The 14,518-nt window shown below is 49.6% G+C and overlaps 7 protein-coding genes across 7 annotated transcripts; 4 read left to right on the forward strand and 3 right to left on the reverse strand.

The window, feature by feature from the left end:
* Positions 1–232: 232 nt before the first annotated feature.
* On the reverse strand, positions 233–2,137 carry N7498_000559 (SET domain-containing protein; the record flags this gene model as incomplete). The annotated part of the gene is made up of 2 exons (XM_058447622.1): positions 233–1,963; positions 2,024–2,137. 2 exons carry the CDS (start codon positions 2,135–2,137, stop codon positions 233–235), a joined length of 1,845 nt encoding a protein of 614 aa, XP_058313033.1.
* Positions 2,138–3,270: 1,133 nt separating this feature from the next.
* Positions 3,271–3,837, forward strand: N7498_000560 (mitochondrial 54S ribosomal protein uL14m; the record flags this gene model as incomplete). The annotated part of the gene is made up of 4 exons (XM_058447623.1): positions 3,271–3,285; positions 3,337–3,421; positions 3,495–3,716; positions 3,767–3,837. The coding sequence occupies 4 exons, from the start codon at positions 3,271–3,273 to the stop codon at positions 3,835–3,837; spliced, it is 393 nt and encodes a 130-aa protein (XP_058313034.1).
* A 218-nt stretch (positions 3,838–4,055) lies between these two features.
* On the reverse strand, positions 4,056–4,801 carry N7498_000561 (DNA-directed RNA polymerase II core subunit RPB9; the record flags this gene model as incomplete). Its single annotated transcript, XM_058447624.1, has 4 exons — positions 4,056–4,100; positions 4,153–4,242; positions 4,489–4,660; positions 4,722–4,801. 4 exons carry the CDS (start codon positions 4,799–4,801, stop codon positions 4,056–4,058), a joined length of 387 nt encoding a protein of 128 aa, XP_058313035.1.
* A 229-nt stretch (positions 4,802–5,030) lies between these two features.
* pin1 (peptidylprolyl isomerase ESS1) lies at positions 5,031–5,736 on the forward strand (the record flags this gene model as incomplete). Its single annotated transcript, XM_058447625.1, has 4 exons — positions 5,031–5,033; positions 5,092–5,492; positions 5,545–5,661; positions 5,727–5,736. 4 exons carry the CDS (start codon positions 5,031–5,033, stop codon positions 5,734–5,736), a joined length of 531 nt encoding a protein of 176 aa, XP_058313036.1.
* A 561-nt stretch (positions 5,737–6,297) lies between these two features.
* Positions 6,298–7,053, forward strand: N7498_000563 (uncharacterized protein; the record flags this gene model as incomplete). Its single annotated transcript, XM_058447626.1, has 1 exon — positions 6,298–7,053. The coding sequence occupies one exon, from the start codon at positions 6,298–6,300 to the stop codon at positions 7,051–7,053; it is 756 nt and encodes a 251-aa protein (XP_058313037.1).
* A 3,822-nt stretch (positions 7,054–10,875) lies between these two features.
* On the forward strand, positions 10,876–11,247 carry N7498_000564 (uncharacterized protein; the record flags this gene model as incomplete). The annotated part of the gene is made up of 1 exon (XM_058447627.1): positions 10,876–11,247. The coding sequence occupies one exon, from the start codon at positions 10,876–10,878 to the stop codon at positions 11,245–11,247; it is 372 nt and encodes a 123-aa protein (XP_058313038.1).
* A 381-nt stretch (positions 11,248–11,628) lies between these two features.
* On the reverse strand, positions 11,629–14,474 carry N7498_000565 (uncharacterized protein; the record flags this gene model as incomplete). Its single annotated transcript, XM_058447628.1, has 4 exons — positions 11,629–11,686; positions 11,740–11,909; positions 11,969–14,089; positions 14,163–14,474. The coding sequence occupies 4 exons, from the start codon at positions 14,472–14,474 to the stop codon at positions 11,629–11,631; spliced, it is 2,661 nt and encodes an 886-aa protein (XP_058313039.1).
* Between the last annotated feature and the right edge of the window lie 44 nt (positions 14,475–14,518).

Below are 14,518 nucleotides of genomic sequence, written 5' to 3' on the forward strand. Positions count from 1 at the left end.
TATTTTCGAAATATCTTCATTACTGTATGTTCGTTGCGTTATCTCAAAGATGATCAAATCACCCAGACTCCCATGTAGATGAGCTCATAAATATCAAAACCCATGCACCAGAGGCTCAACCCTCAAACACCTTGACCAATGTTCAAAATGACGCGTAAAGTTGAAAATAATGTTACAATCGACCATGCCCAAACACCGGTACCAACCCCTCGTCATAAGCCCATAACTCTTTTTATATCGTCATGCGAAGGCGCCTGTTGGCGCGGGTGTTGCGGCGAGGCTCGGGTGCTTCACTCGCCTCAGTCTCAGTGCGTGTATCCGACAATTCCGGGGTCGGGGTTATTCCAAAACTGACGCCGCGATCTCGACGGGAGACACGAGCCTCTGATTCAGGTGAAAGAAATCGGTGGATAATGCGGTGGTCCATGATCCGGTCTTTGCCTTCGGTCTTTGGCCACTGGAAGCCGTAGATCTTGGAATGTCGCTCACAGCGGGGACACTCGCGACGTGTTTGGTAGGAATTTGATTGGACGAACCAGGATTCACAGGTCTGGCAGTCGACCCAGCGATCGTATTTTTGGGCAAGCAGTCTCGGGGTCTTGGTGTAGTCTCCTGGAGCTCGGACAATGGGTACTTCGGTCTCGACGGAGGCAATGATATGCCACTTGCGTTTGTTGCGGCGCTTGGGAGTCTTTTCCACGACCGTTTGAAGTGCTTGGTCGAGTTCAAGAGTTGTTGATATGGCCTGTTCAATTTTCGCAACCCTTGCTTTGGGACCATTTTCGTCCACCGAGGTGGGAATACTGGACTCTGACCGCTGAGATTCACCCGCAGCAGAGTTGGGAGATTCTGGGTCCGCAGGTGCTGTATGTCGACCATTGGTCATTCCATTCGATTCAATAGAAGGCTGAGGTTCAGCTGACGATGTCTCAGAAGCTGGCTCCAATACTTCCGATAGAATAATCTCCTGTCTGAGATTCGACAATGGTCGGTCACCCCCAGTCGGGACGGGGAGCAGAGGAGTTGGACAATCGGAGCCCGGGGTAGAGGGGTTATCCGACTCAGGGGTTGCGGTGGATTCATTAGGGAGCTCAGACGCGGAGATTTCCTCGCGCAGCTTCGAAGTCTGACGCCGGAATTTGGTTCTTTTTCGAGGTGTAGAGAGTAAGTTCGAGTCTTCCGAGTCCATGTCAGAATTACGCCTGCGTTTCTTGTTGTTGATATTGGTTTCTGCGAGTGCGGGCGTATCCTCATCCACTGAAGTCTCTCTGCTGTTCAAGTCCGAGTCCACCTGCAGGGACCAGCCATTTCGTACTGAACGTTCGCATGTCAAGCATAGGCATTCGCAGTTGTCAATGCCGAAGTAGTCCTCGCCGTAGGAGACGGTGATCTCTTCACCTTCCTCAATGTTGCGCGTGGCCATGACCGACATGCCCTCGGTGCCCCGAGTGACCAGACGGCCATTGGCATCACAATCGTGGTTGGCAAAGCGAGCAGGGCCCAGGAAGAAGGAAGGGGTCTTGCGACGGCTAGACATAACCACGCTGAAGTCCTTGCGGGTCAGGCCAAGGTCCAGCTCTTCTTCTTTGGTCATGGAAACAAGAGTTCCGCTCAAGAACTTGATCTCCTGGCCTGACTTGATAGGCTTGCGAGCACATATGGAGGCCTCGTGCTCAGTGATGATGTATCGGTTTGTAGTGGTCACTTCGTAAGGGCAGTCCGGGTGGTACATCTGGATGTATTTGCGGAGGTGTCGGCGGAACCATTCCTGCTCACGAGAGCTGCGCAGGTTGGCGTGGTACTTTCTCAGGCCCGGGAGTTCTAGCAGTTTGCGCTCGGCCTCTGGAATATCCTTGGAAACGACGACATTGTGGAGGAGGATATGGCCAACATCGTCGTCGTGGATGCCGCGGGCAGGGCTGTACTTGGTGCGGTTCTTGCGCGTGGTTGTCCAGAAGTATGCCTGTGAGTAGACTAGGTCAGTAGACAACGTTGAGCGTGAGACTGCAGAAGAGAAACGTACATGATCAACGAGCGCATCAGTTGCGACATCGTCATAACTAGCCAGTTTGGCCAACGTGAGGCGTTCACGCCGCTCGGTCGAGGGGGAACTCGAGCGCGCCTTCTTCGGCGGCATGGTATGTGTTGTAGGTAGAGAGACACCTGAAGAGAGAAAGAACTACTGGCGTCATGAACAGCAGCGCGGGTCTCGCGGACTTGGCGGGTTGAAGGAGCAGAGATGAAGGCCGATCCGAAGAAGGGATTGGCGGGAGATTTTCGAGAATGACAGGGCAGAAGTGAAAGTGACACGGTTCAGCACATGGTGCAAAAGGAGTGAAGCAGCAGGTCGCCGATTGTTGCTGAGGAGTGGGAAGTGCCCGTCGCGAGACCAAGGGGAAACGACACTTTCCGCGTTCCCAGCTCCGGCCCATTTCGCCCGCCGCTTTTACCTGCGCTGCGCCCCAGCATTCAGCTCTCTACTCGGGGGCCTTACGTTGGTTTGGCATTTTTATGGCCATCTGAGACTCCATTCTCTGATTGACCTGTTTTTGAGGCTACCCTCTTCCTCCGACACGCCACTGCCCAAGCACCCAACTTTACGTATCATAAGCCATTTACAGCAACAGGTGTGTAGATAGATCACCTACCTACGTACCTGGGTATAGACAATAATATGACACTATGACTATATGAAGTTCTATGAAGTATAATCTGGTCATTTAGACCGATATCGATCACCAATGAGCCTTTAGGATGTTGGCAGGGTGGTGTACTGTCTTCAAGGATTCAATAGATCGGGGCAGAATGCCTCTATATAAGGAGGAGAAATGATAGCCTAATAATCGGTCCTCAAAGCGCATGCAGTGATTTATCGGGGCCCTCGTAAATCATCAAGTGGAAGTAGCAAACTGTATAGTGTATCACAATACCATTTCTCGATCACTCTTGAGTTGTGCCCAGGTGCCAGGTATCTGAAATGGAATCGAATGGCACGCGAGCCGAATCCACTGAAGCGCGCGACACCACTAGGATAATCCCTCGTCGAATTACCAATTCGAAGTGCCTAATTTCTCATTCATACCCTGAATCTCTCGTGACTAAAATAAATTAACCATCAAATGCGTGTGTACACAAGCCAATACAAAATCGACTGGTACCATTTATATCTCCTATCGGACAAACTTTCCGTTCGGGGAAACTCCGTTCCGACCCCGAAACAAATTGTCGTGATGCGACTCGCTCGAACGCCTTCTCCCCAATGCGCCCACGATGATCCAACTAAAGGTATGAGGATTACTCAATCAATGCTATACGGTCCTTACTGACATCTCCCAGACATTACTAAACTGCATCGACAACTCCGGCGCCTCAGTCGTCGAGTGCGTCAACGTCCTCAAGAAGAAGCGGCCAGCGACAATCGGTCAGTTCCCGATCCCGATCCCGACAAGTGGATGAACACAGGAGGATAAAACTAATACGAGTTGGATATACAGGTGACCGGATAGTCGTCGTCGTCCAGAAGCAAAGGGCCGCTGGTTCCGACGGTAGCTCCACCTCTCTCGCGAACAAAGTCCGCCGCGGTGATATCCGACATGCCGTCGTGGTGCGCGTGAAGAAGGAACTGCAACGGGAGGATGGCACGGTCGTGCGCTTTGGTGACAATGCCTGTGTTCTGGTGAACAAGTCTGGCGATCCCATCGGAACGAGAATGAACGGTCAGTGTTCGAGTCCCCGAGTCCGTTGACGAATACTGACAAATTTACAGGAGTCGTGGGTCAGGAACTGCGCGGCAAGCAGTGGTCCAAGATCTTGTCGTTGGCGCCCGTGCACGTGTAAATCTACATGGACTGTGATACCTTTGGGAGAGCGTGTTGTTTCTGAAAGCCTTTGCATTATGTATCAATAGAAATAAATCCCCTTATATCTTCAGCACTTGAATTGTGTTTTTTTTTCCACCACTTATCACACCGCCAAACTCCAGAGCATGCAAAATTCGCAAATAAGATCAAAGGGTATCGGAGTCGAGGAATCGCGCCGTATCGTTAAAAAGGTCATCACATGAACACGTTACCGCACGCGCAGCAGACATAGTAGAGTTTCTAGCACGATGTGAGTATATTGGACAAGATGAAATCGTCCAAGGTGACTCACCATTCCCGTTTCCGCAGAACGTTGTTGCGACTGGAAGAAGACCGCTTCGTTTTCACCGCAGCTGGGGCACAGCTTGTTGGCTCGGGGGAGCTAAAGCGGGAGAGACAGTGTCAGCCAGAAAGAATCTTAACCATGCAAAGTACCCCCGTTGCTGAACAATGCAGTTGAATTTGGGGTATCATCATTCTCATCTGGGCGAGGCTCACGAGCAGCCTCGGGAGCCGGAGGAGCGGTGAAAGGAAGCCGGCCGCAAACACTGCAGGTGATCTCCTGCCCGCAACACAAACAGAATCCGGCAAAACAGAGGAGAGCGCAAAGAGATTCGGGGTCACAAACCGTGGGATCAGAGCTAACATCCTGGGTGACACCGGCGGTGGCGCCGACCTGGCTGTTAAGCTTGTTCTGATAGACACAGTAGGAAGTGGCGGGCTCTCCGACGTGACAGGTTCGGCAGGTAAACATGAGCTGGTTGGTGTGTCGGTCCTCTTTCGGGTAGAGCAGGTTGGAACTAGCAATAGGTTAGCCATCATGTCCAAGAAGGATTAGGGGCGGCAAATTGAAGAACTCACCATTCGCGGCAGAAGCGGAAATGGATCTGGTCAGACTGCTTGGTGTCGCCACCGGCAGAGGGCGAAGGGCTTGCAGACATGTTTTAGAGAGTCCAGATGAGTGAGTCTAGAGATATAAGGCGGAATTTCTGGGGTTGGGTGTGTATGGAAGATCGGAGGAGGCGAAGACTGAAGGTGGAACTTGAAGCGCAATCGCAAAGGCAGATGTTTGCATCTGTTTGCACTCCCCCGCAATCGCTGTCAGGTCCATCGCGCAGATTAATCCAGCTCCTACAATTACACAACCTCAACCACAAAAAGACATTCAAGATGGTATTTGGCTCTTGCTTTATTCTCATTGCCTTCTCTCACTAAATTATTTCTTACCCAGGCCGACTCAGGTCTTCCCTCCGGCTGGGAAGTTCGTCATTCGAACTCTAAGAACCTTCCCTACTACTTCAACCCCGCCACCAAGGAGTCGCGCTGGGAACCTCCTGCGGATACTGATACCGAGAAGCTAAAGGTCTACATGGCGACGCATCACACCCCCGCAGCTCGCCCTGAGGCCGGTGGGCAGGGCGAGGGCAAGATTCGCTGCAGCCACCTGCTCGTCAAGCATCGCGACAGCCGTCGCCCGAGCAGCTGGAGGGAGGCTGAGATCACTCGCTCCAAGGAGGAAGCTATTGAGATCTTGAAGGGTCATGAGCAGCGCATTCAGTCGGGGGAGATCACTCTTGGTGACCTTGCAGTCTCTGAGTCCGACTGTAGCAGTGCTCGCAAGAAGGGTGACCTGTGAGTTTTGCGCTGTCGCTAGTGAACTTTTTCACGAAGCTAACTTAATCAGTGGATTCTTTGGCCATGGCGAGATGCAAAAGGAGTTTGAAGAGGCTGCCTTTGCTCTGCAGCCGGGTCAGGTCAGCGGCGTAGTTGAGACGGCGTCTGGAGTCCACCTCATCCAACGGTAAGCAGCACAACTTCGAGAACCCTGATGGGTATTTACCTTGCTGACAACACCTGATCAAACAGTGTCCAGTGATCTAAACACCGTCTATTAAATTGACATTTGGCCCGTGACATTGGCTTTTTTGTCTCTCTCGAACTCCATGTCTTCCGTTTCATGGATTTCTTTTCGAATTGGAAGTTGGTTTAAAGCTACAAAAAGCTAATTCTGTACTTTACACAATGGATTAATACGCAGCTTTCAATGTTGATGGAGCTGTGCGGCGGTGTCTCAGAAACAAGAGGACAATAGGATAGCTCATACAGCTGTGCCGACAAAGACGCTCAATGACAGAAACTAAATGAAAAACTCCAAAAATTCAGAATGATCTAGAATTGTCATTACACTAACTCTGATACTAGACATCTCAATAGAAGGTGAACGTGATTAAGATGCGGGAATATGACGATGCTAGGGTCTTTCAAGCTGTGATTGACCCCAGAGCACCCTCCTCAAGTGAAGCTGTGTATCATCACTGCGAGTCCTGTTCCTTTCCTCCCCTCTCTTTCTTTTATTCTGTGCCTTTACTTCCCTCGCTCACTGCCCTCACCACCTTCCCCTACACGTGCATCCATTTAGCATCGCCCGATGCCCACGATGGAGACCGTCAAGATCAGCCGCGACTTCAAGCGCTTCGACCACATACCACTACACAGGAGCTCTATTCATGATTACCACTATGATCCCAATGACTTCGAAATGCCCAGCTGGCTTTTGGTCCCTCACGTCATGAAAGACGCGATTGCTCAGCTCCATGAACGCGCACAGATTACCATCACATCCATGAAGCAGCTCTCGCACCTTCGTTCTAGCCGTTACGACAACATGTGCTCCCCCTCACTCGGTGTGCTCTACCAACTACACCGATGGTCCATCAAGCGTATCTTCGACTGGGAAGCGCAATGGGACCCAAAAGATCCCACCCTTGTACCCTCTGCCAAAATTCCTCGTGAAGTACTCAGGTTCACTCTCGATCCCCAGCATTACGCCAAATTTTACAAAACCTACGCCCTTTGGATCCAGAACTTCATGATCGGCCCCATCAGAGCCTGGAAAAAAATGAAGCCTCTGGTGATTACCCGGGCTTTGCAAGTTCTGACCGAGCATCAGTACGGGGAGTGGCGCTACTGGTGGGACAACACTTACATGCCTGCGATGTGGAAGTGGGAGACATGTCTGGAAGATCTGCTTCTTCCTTCTTGGGAGGATATCGTTGATGAAGTCTACGCGATGATTCTTGAACGTGTCGAGGATGCTGAAGAACTCGCCAACTCTCTTTGCGCTACTTGCTCTCCACCGGTGACTCCACGGGAACAGGAGAAGGATCATGATAACTACTTCATTTTCACCTGATACATCCTCTATTATCATTACCGTGGACCTTTCATGAGATTTTTATCCCTACTGCCGAGCATATGCAGCTTGGAATGATGATTCGCGATACACAGGGTGGATCTATGAGATACGAGGACATGTAATGACAAGGAGATGATCTAGTGGCATCAGAATGCATTCAGGGTATGCACTTTGATCTTTTCTCAACATGAGATAGTCTACCTCATAATCCTGCGCCCAGAATAGAGTGTTAATGGGATCTGTCTCAAAGCTAAAGAATTGCGAAACATTTGCCGCTCAGTAATAGTAGTCCACAATGAGCCATACTACTATACTTCCGCTTTTCTTTCACATATTCCTTTTGTGCTTGAGCTCCGTAACGCAATGTCTTGTGTCACGCATAGTGGTAACGATACTCTAACAAAGACACCATTGCTTTCCTACAGTGCTTCCGGAAACTGGTGTCACCACCTACACGCTTTCATTGTTTCTCGAATCCTACTGCCAAGAAGCACTAAACAACGTTCAGAATAGCTCATATAACCCCCGGTTTCTAGCCCTTGTAACAGAAATTACCGGACTATTGTATACGCTTGGCTTGTGTTTTTACCTGTCATAGCTATACAGCTGCTAATTCGGTGCCTCACATGCAACATTCCATTTCAACCACTGGGGATGAGGGGCTTCTGCCTCACTTTCCGGAATCCTATGGCGCCTTGTTCAATCACCCAACCTCAGAGACTCCGTCCATAACAACCGAGAGCAAATCCAATTCGCTGAGGCTCACCTGAGGAAAGTAGCTAACGTCTATCTATGCTTGTCTTGACAATAAGCTCTTAGACTTGGTGGTAAACTATCTGACTAAATGCTTTCAAAAAAAAATACGATGGTTTACCGATCAGCAGTGTCTAAAGTGGAGATTTGGAAGCTCAAATCATCTCTAGATGTTGAAGCAGGAATGCCCTGTTTGCGAAGCTCATGGAGCCCCAGGAGGAAGAAAACGAAACTACATAGATATTTGAGATAGAGTGTCCTCATGCAATTGTCAGCTTCTTCTTTTTAAATGTCTCAGCGTAGCAAAGTCGCATCGGTCACGAACTCATTCTTCATAAACTTCAATTGATCAATTCAAGAATGGTCCTCCGAACTTGTCACAGGTAGTGTCCATCAAGGTTTCCAAAGGAAGATTGCAAGATTTTTTAAGGATTGCATAGGTCAGACAAATCGCGCGCCCCTTCCCGAAGAAAGCCTAAATAAGACTCGATGATCAGTGTGTAATTGATTGTCCGTTTACAAAATGCTTGAAAGATAAAAGTAACTACGGAGCGTGATGTAGATACAACCTGATAATTGGACACATGATGAGCACCGGGGGTCTAGCCCGTTACATTGCGATAATTACATTGCTGCCAGTTACTACGATAGATACTGTAGATGAATGAATGAGAGCTCAGTTTGTCAGTATTCACTTCTTTTGGACAACCCTTGTAGTAAGCATAAATTCAGAGCTATTCAAGCTTTACATTTGCCTGTAAAGCAGTATCCACAGTCTTCACGGCCCAGGCCGTTGTTGACATCTAGACCACCACTCCCATCTTGGTTCCTTGAACAACATTTTCCATCGCGGTTTTTACTAGGAACATAGAAAAGTTAACGTTTGCCAGAACCTAAAGAAATTAATGTCTTACCAGTTGTGAAATGAATTCTGGGGACCCAGGCGTTTACCAGAGCATCTATCGGCATTCCCTCTTGTACCCGAGCAACGGAGTTCTTCGAGTGACAGTGAATCTGGAGTCAAGGTATCCCGGGTCACCCTTTCTGTGTTGGACATCGCGAGCATGGTGACACAAAGCATGAGGAGAGTGTTGCAAAGAATCTTCATCTTTTGACTCTTTGGCAATGTCGTGATTGAAGAGAAAAGAGAAAGCAAGCGGATTGACAAATATCCCAAGCAAGTTGAAATCGTTTTATAATCCCTCGCACAGAAAGGGGCATTTTTCTCTCTAAGCCACAAAAACCTTAGTTAACCCTTACATTCTACTAGCGTATGACCAAGCCAATTATCGATCATCCGCACGGTTCCCTAGATCTTAAAAAAAAGCAACGTAAAGGGTTGGATTTATTCAGAAAATTAGGTAAATGCTAAAGTCAGAGTTATTTCACGATGGCGAATCGCAGGCCTAGAAGCGGCGTGGAATATGATTATTCATCGTACTCCCTGACCGCGATAAGTTAGTTACCAGACTCGCGGCTGACAATATATATTAGTTTCTTGTTTCATCTCCCTTACAGGAGGGCGATCGGCATTCGCATTCACTATGCATATTGATCACCGAACATAAATCATATGCTCTGATACTATTGGGTGCTTAGTACCTGTGACTTTATGGACCACTGACTACACTAGTAGCGCAATGAATCATAGCACCGAACCTAGCTAAATCTACGCAAGGGGATAGGCTGGTCTCGCCTCGGTACATTTGTACAGTTACCCAACGAAGGAAATGAATGAGGCGTTTCTGATCAAGATACAATATCCATGCCAATCTACCAAAGACGGGCTGGCAGTCTTTTGCCGCCTCTGCTCATGCTAAATGTATGTTTCCTTAGAGGTCGCTGCGACATCTAAATCTGGCTCTCGATCATTTTAACCTGACACAACTGCAGTATGACCGAGAGTGAAGATTTGAGGGAATCTGGTTGTTCCACAATGCTCGCGATCTGTTTCTTTCCTAAATGCCATCTAAGCGGTCTCGCCGGCCAATAACTGGAGTTCGATGTGCATTGAGAAAGAAGATTCTCTACATCCTTCATAAGCCGCACGTTGTCGTGCACTATTATTAAGCCTAAAGGCTGTGGTTATTTACTGAACATCAACGCGGTAACTACCATAGAATCTGAGTCTAGAAGCTCCGAGTACTGTCCTAGGCTTTGTGAAAGAAGGAGTACCTCTTTGCATGCACCATTCATATTCCGGAAAATGTTTGTCAGTTTCAAAGAAATTTCAGCTGCATATCCATAACTCTTATAATACTAGCAGCAGCGGATAGCGGATCCAGTCCGGGCAATTTTGGCTTCTTTGTGTCTTTCCGAAAATGTTGCTCGTTTGGGCTACTACTTCGGACTTGATAAAACCTGTATCGGCGATGATACAGGAATATTGCTATTCCAGGACTACTCTCCAAGTGTTATAGTAGATCGTGGCATTGGGGTTCGAGGAACAATGGAAGAGTGTAGGTAGTGACACCGAGTTTCGGAAGTACTGTATGCATCCAGGATCCATTGTGCTTGCAAGGCTGGTACCTACAAGATGTTCCAGATTCATAATGAAAATATGACTTGTTATTCAGCATACGTGCTTTGTTCTTGAGAGTACCCCCTCAAACAGTCGTTTCTAAGCCTTGGAAATATCCGGCTTTACGGACAAACACAGGAAAGATATAAAAGGCCCAAAGACACCTTCAATGCGACATCAAATAACAAGATCAATAGCGAATGAGAATGGTCAAGAGAGCCCATATATTTAAAGGTAAACCCCCATTCCCAATTCTTTTCCCCATTCATACTCAGACCAATAGTCACAATTTGCCTCACCTACGCACCAAAATACAACGCCTGTGGTTGCATCCACGAAAGACCAAAACAAAGCCACTTTTACACGGAAGACGTCCCCTGTACCGGCCGAAAGTTCAGGATCTTCCAGTCCAACCTCCAACCCTGCGCAGACTACTGATAGAAGAGTGAGCAAACTGAATAAACCATTTGCTAAAATCTTAATTAGGCACGTCAAAGAAGACCGAGGGCATCAGGAACGCAAAGCAGAACAATACTTCATCAGAGATGTTCTTCGCAGGCCGCAGGGTTTTCAAAAGTACTCCACCTCAAGCGAATCCGAAGGGCTTGTTGAAAGAGATGCAGATGGAGAAGGTCCAGGAGAGGATGCGGGAGGATATCGAGGAGCCAGAACAAATCACAACTCAGGAGTCGAATATGGCATCGCGGAATGTACTTGCCAAGGTTCAGTGGCGAAGGAAGCCAGCTCGGCACAGAAGGAGAAACATTAAGAAGGGCAAGAGGGTCAAGAAGCCAAAGAAGCCAAGGGCTCAGGATCAGCCACGAAAGATGGAGAAAGCATCCCAGTTGCTTGCCGACCAGGTATCCCCGTGCCAAATTGGTGTCTTGTCAGACACTATAACACCGAAGACGAAGTGATGAATGAGTACTTCGATGGCCTGGCGAGAGCATGTGATCCAGTGGATCGCGAGTTTATAGGGATTGGATTCTAGGTATTTACGGGAAATGGGAATGGGTTGGACCCGATCTGGATACTGTCCGAAGAAGTTCGACGAGGAATTTGATTTATATCGAGCGTGGGCTGATTTGAGGCAGATTATAGAAGAATGAGATCGGGAAGAAAGGAACAATGGGTACATTAGAATAGTAGAATCACTTGGAAACTTGAGAAATCGTTTAAGTATCTTATGCTATCCTAGTAACTTGAGCATCATAACGTCGGAATGTCCATGTACATTTGCCTGGCATCGTCTCGTGTTGCGGGTCATGAGATGAAGAAACGTTGATTCAGATCACCGTTCACAAACTGGTGTTCAGTCGCTCCAGGCGAGACGTAATGGCGTCAATGACAGCAGACCTAGTTGGACCAGTTAGCTATGTCAAAAAATGTGAAAGTAGAGGCAAACTCACTCCCGTTCAACCATTTTCATCGCATCGGCGATCTTGGCGCGTTGCAACCGTTGGGGCACCTTGGGTTGAGAGCCAACAGGTGAAGCAGGGCTTCCTGGTTGGCTGGGAGAAGGCATCTTGGATGTAATGGACTTTGTTTCGGCCATCAGATCGAGGGCAAGGCGTTTGGCCTGTGTGACATGTAAGACGAGCGAATACTACAGTCAAGACTAAAGAGGTTGATTCTTACCATGCCCAAACGCTGCGAAATCCGCTGGTTTTCCTCCTCGTCCTCCTTCGAATGCCCATCATCAAATGACTCGGAGAGGGTGTTGACTTCTGCGACCCATGACTTCTCCTTTTCACTGAGGGGACGGCCACCAGAGTTCAAAACCTTCTTGCGCAAAGCGTCGTACCGTTGCACAAGTTGATCCTGTCTGTCTCTTGCTGCCTGCAGCCTCTTGTCGAGGGCGTTGCTGTCTCGGACTGCCTCCTTGCGATTGCCGTCTTCGTCAATCTCGCTCGTTACACCCTTGATACGCTCTGCAACGTCCGAAAGCTGTTTGAGCTGGTCTTTCATCTCACCCTGCAAACGCTCGCATCGCCGGAACAGATCCGAGGCGGCTCGCTCGAGGGCGTTGGTGTGGGCGGAAAGTACTCGGTGGGCGGTGGTGACCAGGTCCAGAGTTGCTGGAGACATGCGAACATTTTCCTTGAGAGTGTGTCGCTGGCGGTGAGGAACGTGCTTCTCGACGAACGAATCCAATGGGGAGTTCGCGTATAGAACGGCGGGAACTTGATACGGAGCTCGGCGGGGAGGCACAATAGGGGAACCAGGTGCCGGGAGCTTGTGTTCATACAATTCCATTGCCGCAGAGAAGGACTCCTCTGGGGCATCCATAATGGCCGCGTATGGATTCGAGGGGTGATAGGTGATGAGTAGATAGCCAAGATCAAAATCGTAAAAGAGCAGGGATGCGGCCAGGTGCTCATTCTGAGAAGTGACATCCGCTTCCGAGACTTGAAGTATCCGCTGTCTTTTAATAATGTCTCCACCGCAAATGACCCCGAGGCGGAATTCAGAGCCAGATGTGTCTTCTGTTTGCAACTCGGCCTCGAGCCTTTGCGCCCAGGAAGACATGGAGAAAGATACCACATTGCTTGCGGTTGTGACGAAGAAGGAGTACCGTGAAAGGACATCCTTGGTGAAAGTGGGCCAGGTAGTCGAGGTAACTTCGCTTGATTTGAGGGTGTCCAGCGATTCAACCAAGATCATGTCAGATGGCTCCGACCAAGGGGTTTGGAAGGTCGAATTCTTTGCGGTCTTGGGCAACCACTGGCCTTCAACGCCATCGAGCTCCAGGCAGACGTGAACGCGGCCATTTGTGCTGGAAAGGCAGATAACGGTGGCCGAGAGCTTGTCTTGTTCGCTCACTTCCACAGCCAGTTGTTCCTCTTCACCTTCCATTAGGTCCTCGACGTCCAGTCTGGCAGCGATTACCAGGATGTCACAAAGATCCAGATCATCTACTGCCTCACCGTAATCAAAGCGGAACGGCCCTTGCAAGCGCGGAATGGCGCTTGGATTGGCTGGGCGAGTATAGACATCCGCTCCCTCTATCACGCCAGACTCAGATGATGGTTCCAGAGACACCTGGTTGTCAATTTCACGCAACCATTCAAACTGCTGCCGACATGCCGCCAGCTGCTCCTCTTGGTTCTCAGCGCCATCTCTAAGTGCGGCTAGTTTGGGTCCGTTGGCGGCGGAGAGAGAGGGAATTGTGGTCGAAGGAGCCTGCCACTTGGACGGCAGAAGAGGGCAAAGGGCATAGAGATCGCCTGGTCTCATTGCCACCCAGAGAGTCATCGGTGCCCACGCGTCCTCTCGTTCGTCCCCATTCCCCGCAAAGCAAGCCGAGCTGGCCTCCATATCGATAATGTCGGCAGAAAAGCCCTTGTTGTTACTAAATTTAGAGGGCGTGAAATCCTGATCGGATGACGTTCCATCGATGAGCTTCTTGAGATCCACAGCCAGCGTAGGCTGATCAAACGACCAGTGGTTGTTTCGGTCCAACTCCCACACACGCACCGCAGAATCTGCCGTGACAGTAACTATGCAGCCACTGAGGTTGGTATGCAGACCCAACGGGTGCCATAGGGCCGAGACCACCGGTGCTTCCGGAATAACATGGGTGGTAGGGCCGAGTTGATACGTCTTCAAGCGAATCGGAGCATTATCGGTAGATGAGAGATGCGAAGAATCCGGGAGGACAGAGATGTGGACGGTGTGCTCGGTGACAATTGCAAGAAAGGCGCCGTTCGGCGAGGGGAGGATCTGCTTGATCAGACCGTAGACGGGTACAGCCAGGACCTGCGCACTGTTAGCCAGAGTCGATTTCGCATTTTAAATGGGATCCTCCGATCAGACTCGGCGTATCACTTACCCGGTAAGATGGAATTTCCGAGCCATCTGCCTTCGCCTTAGATTGTCCAGCGGATGCCTTTTTCTGTTTGCCTTGTTGTTCCCATTGATCCTTCAGCCGCGCGAGGTTCGACCAGCGAATTTCATTATCAACGACGGCGAACACTTCGTGGCCCCTCTTCGCGATCGTTCGTGTCGGTCCGCTGGCCCCGGAAACATTTGTTCGGCTCTGCAAGTCCTGCGCAGGGCTTTTGACCGAAGTGCTCGTGAAGAGGCTGGCACCTGGCGAGGGCCGGCACAGCCAAGCCGGCGCATAACTGTTGACCTTGGGCATTGAAAATGTCGATAAATGCCGATGAACGAGAACCACAATAAAGG

Source organism: Penicillium cinerascens (assembly GCF_028974065.1).
Source record: "Penicillium cinerascens strain IBT 15544 chromosome Unknown contig_16_segment0_segment0, whole genome shotgun sequence".
Lineage (NCBI taxonomy): Eukaryota > Fungi > Ascomycota > Eurotiomycetes > Eurotiales > Aspergillaceae > Penicillium > Penicillium cinerascens.